This window comes from Pectinophora gossypiella, chromosome 20 (assembly GCF_024362695.1).
Source record: "Pectinophora gossypiella chromosome 20, ilPecGoss1.1, whole genome shotgun sequence".
Taxonomy (NCBI): domain Eukaryota; kingdom Metazoa; phylum Arthropoda; class Insecta; order Lepidoptera; family Gelechiidae; genus Pectinophora; species Pectinophora gossypiella.
The window spans coordinates 2,243,976-2,261,568 of record NC_065423.1 but is presented as its reverse complement, the minus strand read 5'-3'; the positions used below and the strand labels follow the sequence as shown (position 1 = coordinate 2,261,568).

Below are 17,593 nucleotides of genomic sequence, written 5' to 3'. Positions count from 1 at the left end.
AACTTGGCTAAAGCCCCTGGACATGCACGGACCGAACCCAATTTAATCATTTTGTAATTAATTCCCCTGAAAAGTTTGAAACAGTTTAAACCCTTATAGGTAATTAATTGTTCGCTAATTACCAAGTTAATAAGCCGAGTTGTTGAAGACTTAATATTCTATTCTGCCTGATTTTGTATGGCCGGAGTAGTGTTGTGCTGATAGCGTAAACTCACGCGCCCTTTATCCCTAAAGTGATAGGCTGGATCAAAAATAATAGACTAGTTTAGTTTCCAACTAGTCAAATTAGTTACTTTTTACAAAACGTCAAAACACACAAGGAGAAGATACATTATGTTAAGACAAAAAAAAAGATATCCGGAATTTAAAAATAGCTAGCGAAGAGTGGGTGTATACATACACGTCTGCCTACTTCTTTGGGGATATAGGAGACAAAATAAAATTATATATGTCGTGGCCAGATCACAGAATTGATCATTTCATGAAATGGTCGACCATTTCATGAAATGGTCGTATTTCATGAAATAGAACAACATTCGTGGGCCACATCATGATGTAGTGTGGCCAGATCAATGAACACAAAACGTTTAACGATATGACCAACGAAATGCATGATTACTTCATGATATGGCCAAACGTTGGCAAACATATCGTAAAATTAGTAACATTATCCGCCGATAGTGGCGCTGGCGTCGATTATATTTAAAACTTGATTGATATTATAATCGATGAATCAATGTTATTGTTCAATTTTCCATATCGAATAGGTACATAATTTTGAACCTAAGAAATTAATCGACTATTAGCATTTTTATTACACCACATAGCATGGACACTGCCTAAATTAACGATATGACCAAACGTTGATTGCTATACCATTAAACGTTGACGTTTCAACGATATGGTCAACTTAAGTTGGCCATTTCATGAAATATGACCATTTCATGAAATGGTCGCCCACATCATGCCGCCAGGCCATGTCAGGCCGCCTGTTGTGCTTTTCTGTATATGTCGTCCTTATCTCTGTATTTTGTGTCCATTGTGCTCAATAAAGTATTTTATCTATCTATCTATCTATCATGAAATGATGAATTTTACGATCTGGCCACGACATATTATATGCCAATTAGGTTACAATTACAACACTAACTCATTATTACTATTCCTATATAAGGGGTGTCCGCACACAACAGTTCCATCCGAACAGAATGTCGAACACGAAGAGTTCGGAGTCTGAACAGATTTACAACTACACTCATTTCTTGGTGATTCCTTTGAAAATTGTCGGGTGTTGGGACTGGTACCCGCGACCGAACCGAGAATACCAGATTATCGTCAATAATGTCTATCTGTGCATGGTTTTATTCGTTCTCTGCAACTTGCCTATGACTTTAATCGTCAACCTGTACACCGAATGGATTGACATCATGGGAAGTTTGGAAAAAATCGCCGATGGCCTACCGTTACTGGCGTCCGTGGCTATCGTAGCATACTTCGGTACTCACAAAGATCAGTTGTACGAGTTGGTCGATTATATGAACGACAATTTTAAGTTTTATTCGGCTAAAGGGCTGACGAATATAACCATGAGAGACAGTTACATAAAGGCAAAGAACTTTGCCTACGTATACACTGCTTGCACGCTGTTTAGTGTCACTATGTACGTTACACTACCTGTCATCGTGCATTGTAAGTATTTTTTACTTTTTATTGAATATTAAGGATTACATATTGAGATGTCCTTAGAAAAGTTTTAGTACGATCTACTCTGTACCGGCGCAGGCCTGTTGTCTTAAATGTTGTACCGGGTGAGAGCCTTCAGCGCTCCCCATTTGTCCGGCCAAGTAGTTAATGCCATCTGCGGCAAATCTACAATAAGTCAAAAAAAAAAAAGAAAAAAATGGTGTGCATGTATGAAACAATTGATGAATGTAAGGGAAGCAAGAGAAGTGTGTAACGATTGAAGCACATGCAATTCTAGTCTCTGCTTACCCCGGTGGGATATTTCCTATGTATGTATTTATGTATGTATGTATTAAGGATTATTGAATATATTGAGAGTTACTGAGGACAGAAGAGGCAAGTAATTGGGCACATAAGACACGGCGAATTGATTAAAAACATAAAAAGGAAGCTACAAGGAAAGAGAGAAAGAGTAGAAGACCAAGAAGACCTTACATGGAACAGATGAACAAGAACATGGAAGAGAAGGCGAATATCGTGTCATTAGAAGGAAATAAAATAACGTAAAAAGTACCGATAAGATCGTGGCTCTTAAATTAATGATGATGAATTTAATATGTGATGAGGAGCTCGGTGGCGCAGCGGTAAACGCGCTCGGTCTGCGATTGTTGAAGTTAAGCAACTTTCGCAAAGGCCGGTCATAGGATGGGTGACCACAAAAAAAAAGTTTTCATCTCGAACTCCTCCGTGCTTCGGAAGGCACGTTAAGCCGTTGGTCCCGGTTGCATTAGCAGTCGTTAATAACCACCAATCCGCACTGGGCCCGCGTGGTGGTTTAAGGCCCGATCTCCCTATACATTCATAGGGAAGGCCCGTGTCCCTGCAGTGGGGACGTTAATGGGCTGGTGATGATGAATTTAATATACGATGTCGGGAGAAGCCAAGGGACTCCTGACGAGCTGGGCGTTGGACGGTCCAGAAAGTATGGCAATATGACACACTGTACAGGGATAGCTGGAGGGAGAAGGGGAAGACCAGTAGACCAGCCAGACGCCCTCCGTGGTCCAGTAGTTGACCGTTAGGCTCATGATCCGGATCACGATCTTGCAATAGGATAGCATGGTGGAGCATGCTCCCCTGACTGTTTAGTTCTGTTTTATTTTATGTTTTTGCAAATAATTAGATTTGATTAATAATGCCAGTCTGGACGAAGCAGCCGTTACAGCTGTGGGTGTATATGGATGTGACTCGGCGGCCATTTTTTATCATCGCATTCCTGAGACAGGCTCTGGGGCAGGCCTTCGTTGGGCTCGCCATGGGGCAATTAGGTAATACATGTCATATACAGGGTGTTAATGACATTGTAACGAAAACTTTGAGGGGTGATTGAGGCCATGATTCTGAGTTGATATCAAGTGGAATTTTCAGTCTGAATATTCCTGAAAATTTTTGTGTTTTTTTTTATTATTTTCAATTCCATACTTTTGCGACGAAAAATTCCACTTGATATTAACTCAGAATCATGGTCTGAATCATCTCCCTGAGTATTCGTTATGATGTCACTAACACCCTGTATAGTACTGTTAGATAGACAACATACATCACTATGCTAATGAAAGTCACAACACTGGCTTCTGTACTTTGACAGATAAATGTCATATCGCGCGAGTATCGCGCATTGAAGCTAAGTATAGGCTACTTGACAACGTAGTCAAATGATATACTTTTTGCGAAACGTCAAAACGGAAGTTTTCTTCGGAGTTTGTATGGAAATACTGTCCTGGGACGTCATCAATAAAAGCTGTCAAATGTCGTACTCATTGTTACTTAAATCATAAATAAAATTCGAAAATGAGTGGAAAAGGAAAATGAGTTTGATTTTTGATCATCTTAGACTGGCTTCTCTTTCTAGATTAGCATTTCATAATTTATCTTTGACCTCGTCAAATACCCAATTGTAACATCCGTATTCTGAAATGTTACTCGACTTTTCCTCCACTCGAGTTGTCCTTATTCCACTCCGACCAACTAAACGGATCAACTAGTCTATCCTTAAGTATTTACGTATACATCTTTGCGATAATATTTGTTCATGTACACTCTAATTATATTAAAGTAATTTGGTATTATTGTATTATAATGTATGTACACCATTAACACATGTTTATGGAACACGATGTTCGTGCGTCACCCAACCCAAATATGTGGACCCTATATAATATCAGCGTCGTGGTTCACGCCGCGACTTGTGCTGAGTGAGGCCCTTTTATCTCAGGACGTCCACCACCACTTAAACGCCGTAGACCATTTAGTATATTGGCTTTCGCTTTAATGAAGATCTTCACTTACCAGTCATTTCGACAAACATCCGTCTTGCTTTCTTGTAATTGTTTTAGTGGAAAGGAGAATGGGCGAATCTGGTCCAAGAACCTCCACTGATGAGACTTATATGTAATGAAAGCTTATGCTTTCTCTATGAATCTGGCAAAGTTCTATCAGATTCTGTCCCGGGGTTCTTTTTTTACGGCCATGTTTGTCCTGGCTAAAAATATGATAAAATACAGTGGGAGCTAAAATCGACTCAAGATTTGTTGCTGGATAACTAAGTCTACATAAATAATTATGTATCATATTGTATATCATTTTAAAGAGGATCTTTTCCAGAATCCGAAACATAAAAAAAACAAAAAAAAGTCTTTATGTAAGCGAATTATAGTCAATTTGCATCTGCAGCGCCATTGTTTCTCGGTAGCTAAGTTCAAGTTTCATGCCTTTTTACCCCTTCCAAAAGTATCTTACCGATTTTTTTTATATTGCTTCCGGAATTTGATCTGAGTGATAAAAACAAGAAAAATAAATAGACACCTCTCCGATAGAGACCGCCTAAGCTATTGTCTATTGCAAGAAATCGTCATCATTAGCAAGTCATTACGGTATTGCATATTATAAGCTTATCAGCAACTTGGAACTTGGTCCAAGAACCTCCACTGGTGAGACTTGCATGTAATGATAGCTTATACTTGTCCTATGATTCTGGCAAAGTTCTATCAAACTCTATCCTAGGGTTTTTGTACGGCCATATTTGTCCTGAGTGTACAGTAGTGGACTGCAAAATCACCTCAGGATTTGTTGTCGAAAAACTATTTAACTAAGTCTATATACATAATTATATATCATAATGTATATCAATTTTAAAGGGGAAGGTTATCAGAATCAGAATCACAAATTAAAAAAAATGCATTAAGTATGTAAACGACTTTTAGCCAACTCACGTCCGTAGCACCATTTTTCTCAGCAGCTACGTACGAGTTTCGCGCCTTCCAACCTTTCCAAAGAAGCCCAATCATTTTTTCCTTCTTCTGATATTGCATTCTTAACCTGACAAGTGACAACAACAAGAAATAAAATAGATACCATTCCGATAGAGGCCGCGTAAGCTATGGACCTATTGCAAGATAACGTACTCAAAGGCTAGTCATTATAATCCAACGACAACAAATCCTGAGGTGATTTTGCAGTCCACTACTGTACACTCAGGACAAATATGGCCGTACAAAAACCCTAGGACAGAGTTTGATAGAACTTTGCCAGAATCATAGGACAAGTATAAGCTATCATTACATGCAAGTCTCACCAGTGGAGGTTCTTGGACCAAGTTCCAAGTTGCTGATAAGCTTATAATATGCAATACCGTAATGACTTGCTAATGATGACGATTTCTTGCAATAGCTTAGGCGGTCTCTATCGGAGAGGTGTCTATTTATTTTTCTTGTTATTATCACTCAGATCAAATTCCGGAAACAATATAAAAAAAATCGGTAAGATACTTTTGGAAGGGGTAAAAGGCATGAAACTTGAACTTAGCTACCGAGAAACAATGGCGCTGCAGATATAAATTGACTATAATTCGCTTACAAAAAGATTTTTTTTATTTTTTTTTATGTTTCGGATTCTGGAAAAGATCCTCTTTAAAATGATATACAATATGATACATAATTATTTATGTAGACTTAGTTATCCAGCAACAAATCTTGAGTCGATTTTAGCTCCCACTGTATTTTATCACATTTTTAGCCAGGACAAACATGGCCGTAAAAAAAGAACCCCGGGACAGAATCTGATAGAACTTTGCCAGAATCATAGGGAAAGCATAAGCTTTCATTACATATAAGTCTCATCAGTGGAGGTTCTTGGACCAAGTTTCATACAAAAGTGCCCATTGTCATTTGATATGATGTTGTTGTAAGTATTTTTTTATGTGGCGCCCTTTTATAATAAACTATTTCTATTTCTATAGTTGTTCCGATCGGAACTCATTATGTGCAATTCTTCCCACCGATCCAACTACTCAAAAGTAAATCATATTAAACCACTTTACATTTCTATAGAATTCCGAACTGAACAACTAAGTTGAACACAGAGTAGATTATTAAAATAGTTGTACAGTTTCTAGTTGATCCGTTTAGTTGGTCGGAGTGGAATTACTGGCTTCAGCTGACCACTTTATCCGACCGAGTCGAATGATCATGCTTAGAATACGAGTGTTAATTTGTAAACTTATTATTTTGTTGCGTTAAATATTTTCCAGGAGTTTTCTTCGCCGCAAACGCAATCCTACTGTGTGGGCAATACGACCTGTTGTGCTGCAGTTTGCGTAACGCGCGCTACACCGCACTGCTGCGCTGCGGCGTCAGCCACGCTGCGCTTGCGACTGCGCACTCCGACATAGTAAACGACGAGAAACATAACTATATCTACAGCAGGTCCGAACTCAAGGACTCGCTGTTTCATTACGATGGGATACTCGTGAGTTCATCATGACTAATTTAAGAGCTACGCTCTTATCGGTGTAGCATTCTCCATGCTATGTCGGGAAAAATAGGGCAGTGGTTTCCCTCTTGCCTTCCGCCCCGCAGTACTCGTGTCTGACGCGAGTGGGATGGAGCTCAGATTAGTCTATTTCAAAGCCGTACTAGGACTCCTGTCCTCCGTCTCTGAGTAGTACTGACAGTTACTGCTGCCCTCTGTCCGGTTCTTATGACTTGCTCCTTCCGTCCAGCCTGCATTGTTACTTCTGAGTTAAACAACCTATTTTCTTGACACCCACGGAAGTAGCATGGATAATGCTCCACCGGCAAGGGCGTGGCTATTAAATTAGTGATGATGAAATTATTATATACGTATTGGTTTCAGAATGACCGCTTTAGGAGCAAAACAATGCAATTTGGTAAGTGAAGATCTTCATTAAGGTGAAAGCCAATATACTGAATGGTCTACGGCGTATAAGTCCTCATATTTGAATTCTCTATCGTGGTGTCGGGGTTATTATTGAGCCGCCAAAGGCCAAATGACATGGCTCATGTAACGACTACTCCCGAAAATTTCGGGGTCTCGCGGGATTGATATTTCTAATCCCGCGGGATCTCGAATTTACGAACTCGGGTCGGGATTGCATTCCCTAATCAGTTAGTAATAACTGGGACCAACGGCTTCACGTGCCTTCCGAACCACGCATCATCTTAGATTTTAGCACAATACTTAACTAGGTCTAAGATAATATGCGCCACCGGAATCACGTAAAATTAAAAAGGTACTTTTAAATATTCATCTACTTATATTATACCTACTTATTACATTTTTCAGACATCAATGAGTTATTAATTTACCATAAGTGCAGTTTCACTATCACAGTTGGCTCGACCAGTAAAGTCGGCGGCACGGTTCACCTCTCACGGTCTAACAGAAAGCTCGGTGAGGTGTGGGTGCTTAGTTCATCTTGCGATGGATGTACCTCTGATTATCTTAATTGGGATTATCTTATATAGTTGTGAGCTAATGTATTTTTTCAGATATATACAATGGGCTATACGACGAAGCGACATCAAGCGCGCTACGCGAGTGCGCACGAGTGAGTCAAGTGGTCAAAGAGTACAAGGTACTCTTCGAGGGGTTTGTCTCGCCTCTCCTAGCCCTGAGAGTCGTGCAAGTCACTTTGTACCTCTGCACTCTACTCTACGCTGCGACCCTGGTAGGTCCATCATGAGCGCTCGAGTATGGTGCGTATGACAGCAGGATAGAAAGAGAACAGCCGAGTGTAAAACAGACAGACCAAGAAAGTGAACTATTCAGACTGTTATCCCACGCACCTAGCAATAGGTATCCAAACATATTGAACGGTGACTGTCCGCCCCGCCGGCACTTCAGGGCCCCGATACCGACCCCGCCGGCGTAGTCGACGATTTCCCTCATTCAGCGCTTATCGCTATCGACCCACTAGGGTCGATTATTTTTTTCAAATATTTTTCCTCTCAGACGATGCCCTGAGCCGAGGTTCGCGCCCAACTGGGCACCCTCAGGCCTGTTGTCTTAAACGTTGTACCGGGTGAGAGCCTTCAGCGCTTCCCATTTGTCCGCCCAAGTAGTTAATGCCATCTGCGGCAAATCTGCAATAAGTTACGTCAAAAAAAAAATGTCCGCCCCGCCAACGCTCTGGGTCTTAGGCTACGGAGATGTGCAGGAATCGACCAATCACCGTGAGGGAGTGAGTGACAGAGCGTCTTCGTTTTTCGCTCTCTCGAACTCTGTGATTGGTCAAATCCGCACATCTCCGCTCTTCCCCGCCCATCTCCACGTCAGTGGCCCGGCCTTACTTTAGTCTTTAATGGCCGCAAACCGCTAAGAAGTAAGGGGGACCGCGTGGACAGTGTCCCGTTCGCACTTATGCGGCGGCATACAGTAAGATTCAGATTTTTATATGGAGTGCCCGGGGTATGCAGGATCAGTATATATCAGAATTTGAATTCAGAACAAAGTAATTCCGTAATTCTGGAGGTCTTTTTGTTGACGTGACTTATTGTAGGTTTGCCGCAGATGGCATTACCAACTTTGCCGGACAAATGGGGAGCACTGAGGGCTCTCACCTCCAAAATATAAGGCAACAGGCCTGAGGGTGCCCAGTTGGGTGCGAACCTCGGCTCAGGGCGACGCACTGTGGAATATTTGGGTGTGTTTCGGATCAAAAATCTGTAACTCCGTCAATTTTAAAGATAGAGCGATGTAATTTTGCACTAATATAAAGGAATATATAACAATTCATATAAGTAATGTTTGGTGAATTGAAATTACGCGTATTTTTTTTTATTAAATAAAGAAAACTCACAATCGTTTAAAATGCTATATATTTATTGAAATTTATATTTTTAGTTATATTATCTTACCTGTATTTCTTAACACTAATTACTCAATTAACATAACTTATCATATTAATGATAAAATAAAATAAAAAATGGTACAGTACCTATAGCTATACATTATGCTAAACATAGAAATGAATCAAAATTTTCTTAATATTATTAATTTAACTAGCTATGTAATAGGGTTTCTTGTTAGTTTCATTGTATCTATAGATAAGATTCTAGCTGCAGTGTGATCTAATAGATCTTGAATTCTCAATATTTTCGCGTATGTGTTTGTGATTTCAATTGTTGACGATGGTGGATAGCATTCCTGTTTCATTTGTTGTATTTTGTAATATGGTGGAAATATTGGACAGTTTCTTTCATCTGTAACGTTCCTGAGATACAGATATTGTGCTTTAGTTAGTTCCAAGTCGATGAAAACACTGAATGCTTCTTCATCTGTAAGCGTTTTGATTATTTTTGCGTTATCAAAGTGATTCAAAACGAAAAGCTTTTTTTCAGCATCAGCCAACCTTAATTCTTCAACTAGTTTTGCTTCCGTTCCTTCTCCCATAGAACGCAATCCTTGAAGATATCCGCCCAGAATGTGCTCCAAACCATATTCGTTCATCAAAATAGTGTTTCTTCTTTTTTTGCTTGATTCTGAAGAATCTCCATATGTCACACACGGTCTTCCTCGTTTACCAGAAGAAGTAGACGGTGTTGAGTCTGTTGACACGTTTTCTGATGTAGGTATAGTCACGGAATATTCAGAATCCAGCCAATTTGTGTTATTTTTTAAAAATATATTCTTATTGCGTGCTGCTTCTTTCCAGCGTCTATTAAACGCAGGGATGATAGTCTGTTGGATTTTACCAATTATAAAACATATATTGTCTTCTGATACTTGTTTTTCCTCCAAATATGTCGTTTTACCGCCTTCTATATAAGATTCTATTAATTCACGTTTACTACAGTTAAAAGTAGACATTTTGAAGAGTAAAATAGCCGTACTATACGAAAATACCACTGAAATTGTAATGGAAACATATTTTGTTACCTCCCTTTATATATTGTTTCAGAATGTGTGAATTAATTCAGATATCTATTTTCTCACGGAAAATGACACCAAAATGATAAAAACATAACAATATAAAATAATCAATTGATAAACTATACCACAAAGTATTGTTAAATCAAGTCAACCACGAAACCGCAATTGATAGCAATTTCCGTTCCCTGACTAGGATTCGATTTTATCTCATATCTCCAAAGTTCGCAAAAAATCGCAGCTAATTTTTATATATGTTGTTGATAAGTAACTAAACTATCAATTAACATTAAAATCAAAGCACCGGTAAACGCCGGTAAATGTTAAAAGCTTCGACGAAGTTGAAGAAAACCTTTTTTTTCCTCCATTTCTTCTTTAATTTTTTTTACGTATATATTCGTATTAAAAACAATCAATTTAATTTGTTTAAATTTTCCGATAGATAAGCTTTTCAAAAATATATAATACCATATACCTTTCATTTTAAGTTTTAAAACTATCTGACTTTGAAAATCGTCAATGAGGAACTTGATATTTCCCAATTTCATGAACCTTAACTTTACCAAATGAAAACAACTACTTTCACCAAATATAATATGAATTGCGCTACAGAATATGAATCTCCGACTTTCGAACTATTATATTACATTGATAGAAGGACCTATTTCAATTAGTGAAAAAATGAATTTTGATACGCGTTTGTTCTACCATATTCCATAGTGCGACGTCTGAGAAGGTTCTTTTTGAATGAATTAATCGACTCTAGTAGGCCGATTGCGATAAGCGCTGAAAGAGGGAAAATGCCCACGCCGCGCCGGCGGGTTCGGTATCGGGTCCTGAAGTGTATAAGTTACGTCACGAGCAGATTAACCGCTTTTATGGTAGAAGAAATCTGTATGGGCTATCAGCCGAGTAACATAGGCCCGAATACCGTCTATCTGACGATTGTTACATTTTCAGAAATTCGACATGATCACTGTAGAGTACTTGGGTGCCGTCGCGTTGGATATATTTGTCTACTGCTACTTTGGAAACCAAATCATATTACAGGTGGGTACATTTACAGTTTTATTTTTTCATCTTCACCACCTCCGTGCTTCGGAAGGCACGTTAAGCCGTTGGTCCCGGCTGCATTAGCAGTCGTTAATAACCATCAATCCACACTGGGCCCGCGTGATGGTTTAAGGCCCGATCTCCCTATCCATCCATAGGGAAGGCCCGTGCCCCAGCAGTGGGGACGTTAATGGACTGATGATGGTGATGATATACTCAGAATCGTGAGCTCAACCATCACCCTCAGTAGGTATTTGGCAGTGTAAATAAAACTCCTTCGATATGGATCACCATATCGAAGGAGTTTTATCAAAGCGCCGCTTATCAAAGCGGACTGTATTATTATAATAAACTAGAAATTATTTAGATTAGTTCACTACACATGCCTCGTCGGCAGAGTCCAAATTCAAATTCAAAAATATCTTTATTCAGTAGGTAACACACTTTGAATCGAAAATTTTTACAGAACGAACTTCTCATCCGCCTAAAACTACTGCAGCTTCTCACAACCTGTATAGCCGGGGAAAAGTTGCAAGAAAAACCTCGGCACAGGGCTCTAGACGTTCTTTTAAAAAAATAAACATAAAATATTTTTATACAATTGAGAAATTTAGCTGCCTTCTCGGGCAGTTAATCCCATGCATTCATATCTTCTAAATAATCACTAACTTTTTAATAACTTTACTTTTTTTTTTTAATGTCCATGGCGTAAGTTCAGTAATATCGCCAGAGAATAATGTTCAAAAATATAGTTATGACATTTTATGTTGACAACAAACACCCTGTATATTAGACGTACCTACTCATAGAGGCTGTATAATTGTATAATGTTACTTACCTATGAGTCTGTTTCCATTGCTCTGCTGACGTACACGCCTCCTTGTCAGCAACTATGTACAGCGCCATCTGTAGGTATTTTTTTGGGATCGTAGCCTGGAATACAACAAAACACATAACAACAACACAAAACACACAACACGAACACGAAAACATAGAACACCATAAGGTTCACTATACCCAGCTTACGACATCGTATCAACAGTGGCTGCAAGTTGTCTTTGATTACTTGTGGCTCTGCCCACCCCATTGGGGATTATGGGCGTGAGTTTATGTATGTAGCCTGGAATGTCCCTCATTACTTCCGTGGGTTGCAGGCTGACCGGGTGTCGACTGCGGCGTACCACAGCGCGTGGCACACGATGGGCCCGCGCCCGCGGAGGCTACTCCTCAACATCCTTCTGGCCAACAGGCGGCCGACCATCGTGCGCGCCGGACGCTTCTTACCAATGGATCTCCATACTTTCGTTGTTGTGCGTAATCTTGTTGCTTCTCAGATGTTCCCAAGCGATAACTGGAACTCAGTTTTCTACGTTATCTAATACTTAAAATGTTTTCTATACTTTGTTAACACGTTGACAGTCCAGTGATCCAGGCCATGACTAACTAGCTCCATACGTCCGTGACCGTGACCCATACATGGGACGATCAGGTACGCACTAAGGGCGGGTACTCCACTTGGATCCTGGATAATTTAACAAAAGTTGAAATAATATGCGGGAGTTATAAGGAACTCAAAACATTTTGTATGGGGTCTGTCAACGTGTTAAAATATAGCTGGTTTCATTTGACAGCTGTCAGAATCGTTTATATCCTTGATGTCTATCAAATTAATTGAGCTCCTATGTATACCAATATGTCACGCAAGGTTCACGAATAGAATGAGGGTTGCTACATTTTAACGCATTACATTTTAACCAAGAAATTCTACTCCAGTTCGTCTCAGCCGGCGGAGGACGTATTAAACTAGCATTTTTTTTTAATTAGGTTCTTACATTGAAAATAAAAATGCATTTTGTTCAGTCTCCTTAGCAATTATGTATTCGGAATTTCCTAGTAAGCATTGTAATAACTTCCTGTTACAGATCATCAAGACTTCTTTCTCCTACTATACCTTGCTGGTAAATGTGAATGAAAAGAAGTGATACTTTCGATAACTAATTAGGTGTGCGTCAAGCTAGCGGCCTCAAAAAAAAAATGGGCACGAAAAAATAATTTGACCATACCAAAAAATAGTACTCTTATTGAAAAAAATAGTACCTGTTGTAAAAAAAATAGTACCATCACGGTTCTGGATTTATAGCCATGTTTTATTGCACTTGCTAGCTTGACGGTGAGCGAAATTTGGCGAGAGTTAACGACAAGGTCTTTCGCTTTGATTTAAACGCCAAAAAATAGTACCGAAATAGTACTCACCCCCTGCAAAATACCGAAAGTAGTACTTCAACGGTTCCAAAGTTATAAAGGCAGTTCTTTGATCCCGCTAGCTTGACGTTTTGAAAATACCTATTATCTGGGGAACGCTTGCATACTTTAGTATGTAACTAATGTCAGTAAACTCGTATGAAATAGTACTCCCTACCATCATAATTTTGATCCGATTCTCTTTGTAGAAATGTTAAAAAATCATCATAACCTATGCCATACATTTGTTGTTGATACAGTCACGTAGACAATTACATAACCTCACAATTTATTCGTAAGTATTGCCATTTTGGAGGTCTACCCTACCATTTCTTTGCACTTCAGAGTGCTGCTATTACAAAAAATTCCTATTGCATACACCCATATGCACTAATTTTAATAGAAAATGGCTGCATGGGTCTAGTTCTTATCGAAAACAATCTGTGATTTTAATACATCATAATACATTTTTAATCTGCTGTTTTATTTTATAATTTATACTTTCATGTTGAATTTGTTACGGATCGAAGTGTTTGTTAATAAACAATTTGCAGTATTTGTAGAATAACTCAAAGAGTTTCAACAATGATATTACTTTCATCTGACAACCCTGGCACTTCACCAATTTTTACCCAAAAATGGGGAAAAATACTAAAATCTGACAACATTCTTGACCATGTGTAATAATTTTGTTCGCGACTGTACTTGTCTTGATAAATGTATGACATAGGTTATAATGACTTTTTGACATATTTCTACAAAGAGAATCAGGTCCAAATTATGATGGTAGGGAGTACTATTTCATACAAGTTTATTGACATTAGTTACAAACTGAAGTATGCAAGCATTCTCCAGATAATAGGTATTTTCAAAACGTCAAGCTAGCGGGATCAAAGAGCTGCCTTTATAACTTTGGAACCGTTGAAGTACTACTTTCGGTATTTTGCAGGGGGTGAGTACTATTTCGGTACTATTTTTTGGCGTTTAAATCAAAGCGAAAGACCTTGTCGTTAACTCTCGCCAAATTTCGCTCACCGTCAAGCTAGCAAGTGCAATAGAACATGGCTATAAATCCAGAACCGTGATGGTACTATTTTTTTTACAACAGGTACTATTTTTTTCAATAAGAGTACTATTTTTTGGTATGGTCAAATTATTTTTTCGTGCCCATTTTTTTTTTGAGGCCGCTAGCTTGACGCACACCTAATTAGTTCAATTTAGAATATGTCGCACTTAGCTTAATTCACTCTAGTTCGTCGATATAGATGGATAATTAGTAATCGTGCCCCACCCGAGACACTTCATATAAAAATCGTATTCTTACCGTATGCCTCCTAACGCGTAAGTGCGAGCGAGACAACCCGCGCTTTCGTCCTCACTACTTAACGGCCAATTCAAGACTGAAGTAAGTCCCAGAGGGTCGGCGCTTGATACGAATTGGCACGGGGCGGAGTTACCTTTCTATATTTTCTCTTTATCTATGACCGTGTTTCGAATGTACACAAATAAAAATAAAACAATAACAATATTCAGAAAGTATTTTATTTACGAAATTAATATACAATTCTCTTGTTCATACATCAGTAAACCGTTGTGTGGTGGGCTGCAGCCCGCGGTCAGTCGAAGGCAGCGAACAAAAAAAACCATTACTCCGTGCGCACTTTACACTGCTGAACAAAAATGTGCAACCGCGAAGACGGGAGTTAAGCAGGCCACATTGCTTCACTTCATCGAAAAAAAAGCAATATTTATATTTGACATTTGTATTTTAATATGCGCAAATGTCAAATTGCAATATTGCTTTTTAAACAAATTGCTACAATGCGGCCTTTAGACTTACAGATCAATACGGTAAAATACTGACATTCAATTGTTACGTTTCTAAAAATTGGAACCAATTTCTCGTACGTTTCTGCCATTATAAATCGTTTAAATATATACGAAATTGGACCTCATTTCCAACGCACAAGTAATAAAACAAATCGTTAAATTATCGCCATTTTTAAAGTCTAGTTTCCGCGGTTGCACAAGTTTGTAGGGTACATCTATCGGTGGAAGCACGGTTGCGATTTTCGACGCTGTTAAGATTTGGCTGTGGCAGACAACGATATTAAAAGCCAAAGAGTTACGCATTTTCTAGACATTCAATATTAAGCTATGTGCAGCGAGGAAAATCGCTTCGTGACGAGTTTCGGAAGCTCGTGTAAAAATCGCTTAGAGCATTCTACGTAACCTATAGTTCGCCCGGCCACTAAGGGGACGGTTACAGACAATACAGTAAGTTTACGTTTGTTCTGTTCTCAACGCACTACAAGTCTATATTTATGCTTACTACTTATCAATTATAAGGAGTTAATCCATTACGAAGTAATATTTATCATTACATTTTTATCTCAATGTCATTAAATTATTTTTTAACTGCATACAGCGCGGTCGGTGTTGCCATCCTTTGTGTGTTGCCTGTTATTTGGCGTAAGACTGAATAATGAAATGTTGCCAATTTAACATTATCGAATTGGATTTTTCCATTAATAATGGTTTTGTAACTACGCAGTCTAAAACAGTGCAAGTTTGGCGTTGCAAGACATGGCTACAGTCGAGAGGGCAGCACTGAACCGCGCGTAATCTTACATTAAAATTGGATATTGAATGCAACACAGGCATACGAGCAGTCATACGTTCAACCACACAATTATCGAAGCATCCACATTCATCCTTAACTAGCCCCGAAGGAATTCCAACAACACATACTGTTTTTATTAAAGTAATAAAATGTAATAAGCGCTGGCAGCTATCGCTTTAAGTTTCGTTAAAAATAATAAAATTAGTCTCCTTAGAGGAGATATATCATCACCGTACAACCCCTCACGCATTCTGTACGATTCAACAAGCGACTGTGATGTACATTGTACAGGTATTGAGTAGATATTGCTATGTTACAATAGGTTAAGTACAGGCGTTAAATTATTAAGTGGCTTTAACAAAGTTGGTGTTACTGTGAGTTGGAACGTGGCACGATACGTGGGGAGTCGCACGCGTCGGTCCGCCGCTTATGTCCGCTGAACAATCGTCCAGCAACTGTTATCGTGCAAGCAGTCGCGGACCGCGAAGAGAGCGGGCAAACAGAATGTTCAAAAAATACTTACTTGATTGCGAAAATTTCATGTTTCCAAAAATTATACAAAATAAAAAAAATGAGTCCATAGTAAAATGAAACCTCGCCCCGTCGACAGACTTCGACACCTAAAATTAATTTCCAGAAAGTTCGATTATCATTCTAAAAGCGGAAGCGTTTTGGACACATCACTGGAAGCGGTCATCGAATTATGAATTTCTGATACATCAAGACTTACTTTAACAGAGATTATAATTCAATTACATTATTTGTGCTTATAAGTAACTAAAGTATAGTTAAAATCCAAGTCAAGTGTTTTCGTTTCCAAAAGATTTCACGCGTAGTATAGTAGTTACGCCGCCATCTGGCGATTAATAGCTTCACAAAGCTACAAGTTATGTCAAAGATGCAATTTATAAACTGGCAACACTGGCGCGAATCGTTCAACCATAAGGCGCCATTATTTTTTGTGTTGTCAGTTTAGTAAAATTGGTTAATTTGGTAGTTTTTTATTCTAAGTTTGTTAGTAGTGAATAGTGATGATGGCTTCTGGGCCAGAATCTCTGTCGACGGAGCGCGCTTAGGTACAAGCTACAGTAGTGCGGGATTCCATGCATCGGCAGCGACGGCGCGGGCGGTTAACTGAGGGGACAGAAGATTTCATATCAGATTACTGTCGTAAAGGGTTCCTTGTGTGTAAGTCTTGACTATGCTTCATATATATCAACTTCTCATCAACAAAGTCGAAACAACTTTCGAATTTTTGTTCAACTAATTTCAAACAAGTTTAAATTTGAAATTTGAATTAGGAACACCAAAATTACGAATACAAAATAGTGGGCATTATGATACCCACAGTAATGGGCAGTTTTTTTAAGGTGAGGTTTTTTTATTCGTAATATTGATGTTCCGAATTCAAACTTAAAATTTAAACTGGTGTTTTGTTGCCATTTATTTATTATTCCTAATATAAGTTTTTTTTATCAGATAAAGCTTACTAAACAAACTGACGAGGTGTTTGTTTCGTTTTTTTTTTGTTGAGAAGTGTAATTTGATTAGAATGAGAGCAGGACAGAGATATATTTTATATCGTGGTGCGAAAGAGACATCAAAAAAATGTATTCTTCTGGCAGCTGTCATTTAAATCAAACTATTAGCTATATTTTGTTTGAACAATAAAACCCGGTTTTAATGAGTTGTAAAGCGCGATGAAACAGTTCCTAAGGTATTTTTAAATTTTAATCAAAAATCACACACAATGAAAGGTACAAT

The 17,593-nt window shown here is 38.6% G+C and overlaps 2 protein-coding genes across 3 annotated transcripts in view; one reads left to right on the top strand and one right to left on the bottom strand.

The window, feature by feature from the left end:
• The first annotated feature begins 1,208 nt into the window (after positions 1 to 1,208).
• On the top strand, positions 1,209 to 12,947 carry LOC126376375 (putative odorant receptor 85e). The gene is made up of 8 exons (XM_050023699.1): positions 1,209 to 1,689; positions 2,886 to 3,011; positions 6,272 to 6,489; positions 6,877 to 6,910; positions 7,533 to 7,711; positions 10,873 to 10,962; positions 12,120 to 12,275; positions 12,888 to 12,947. The coding sequence occupies exons 1-8, from the start codon at positions 1,209 to 1,211 to the stop codon at positions 12,945 to 12,947; spliced, it is 1,344 nt and encodes a 447-aa protein (XP_049879656.1).
• Positions 12,948 to 14,732: 1,785 nt separating this feature from the next.
• The window catches only part of LOC126375905 (serine/threonine-protein phosphatase alpha-2 isoform), a 74,929-nt gene continuing 72,068 nt past the window's right edge, over positions 14,733 to 17,593 (bottom strand). For both annotated transcript variants that reach the window (XM_050022994.1, XM_050022995.1), the window contains one exon: positions 14,733 to 16,963. Coding sequence is in view for 1 of the 2 variants with exons in the window: in XM_050022995.1 (XP_049878952.1) it covers positions 16,960 to 16,963 (4 nt within the window). In the remaining variant the exon portion in view is untranslated. The remainder of the gene's footprint in view (positions 16,964 to 17,593) is intronic.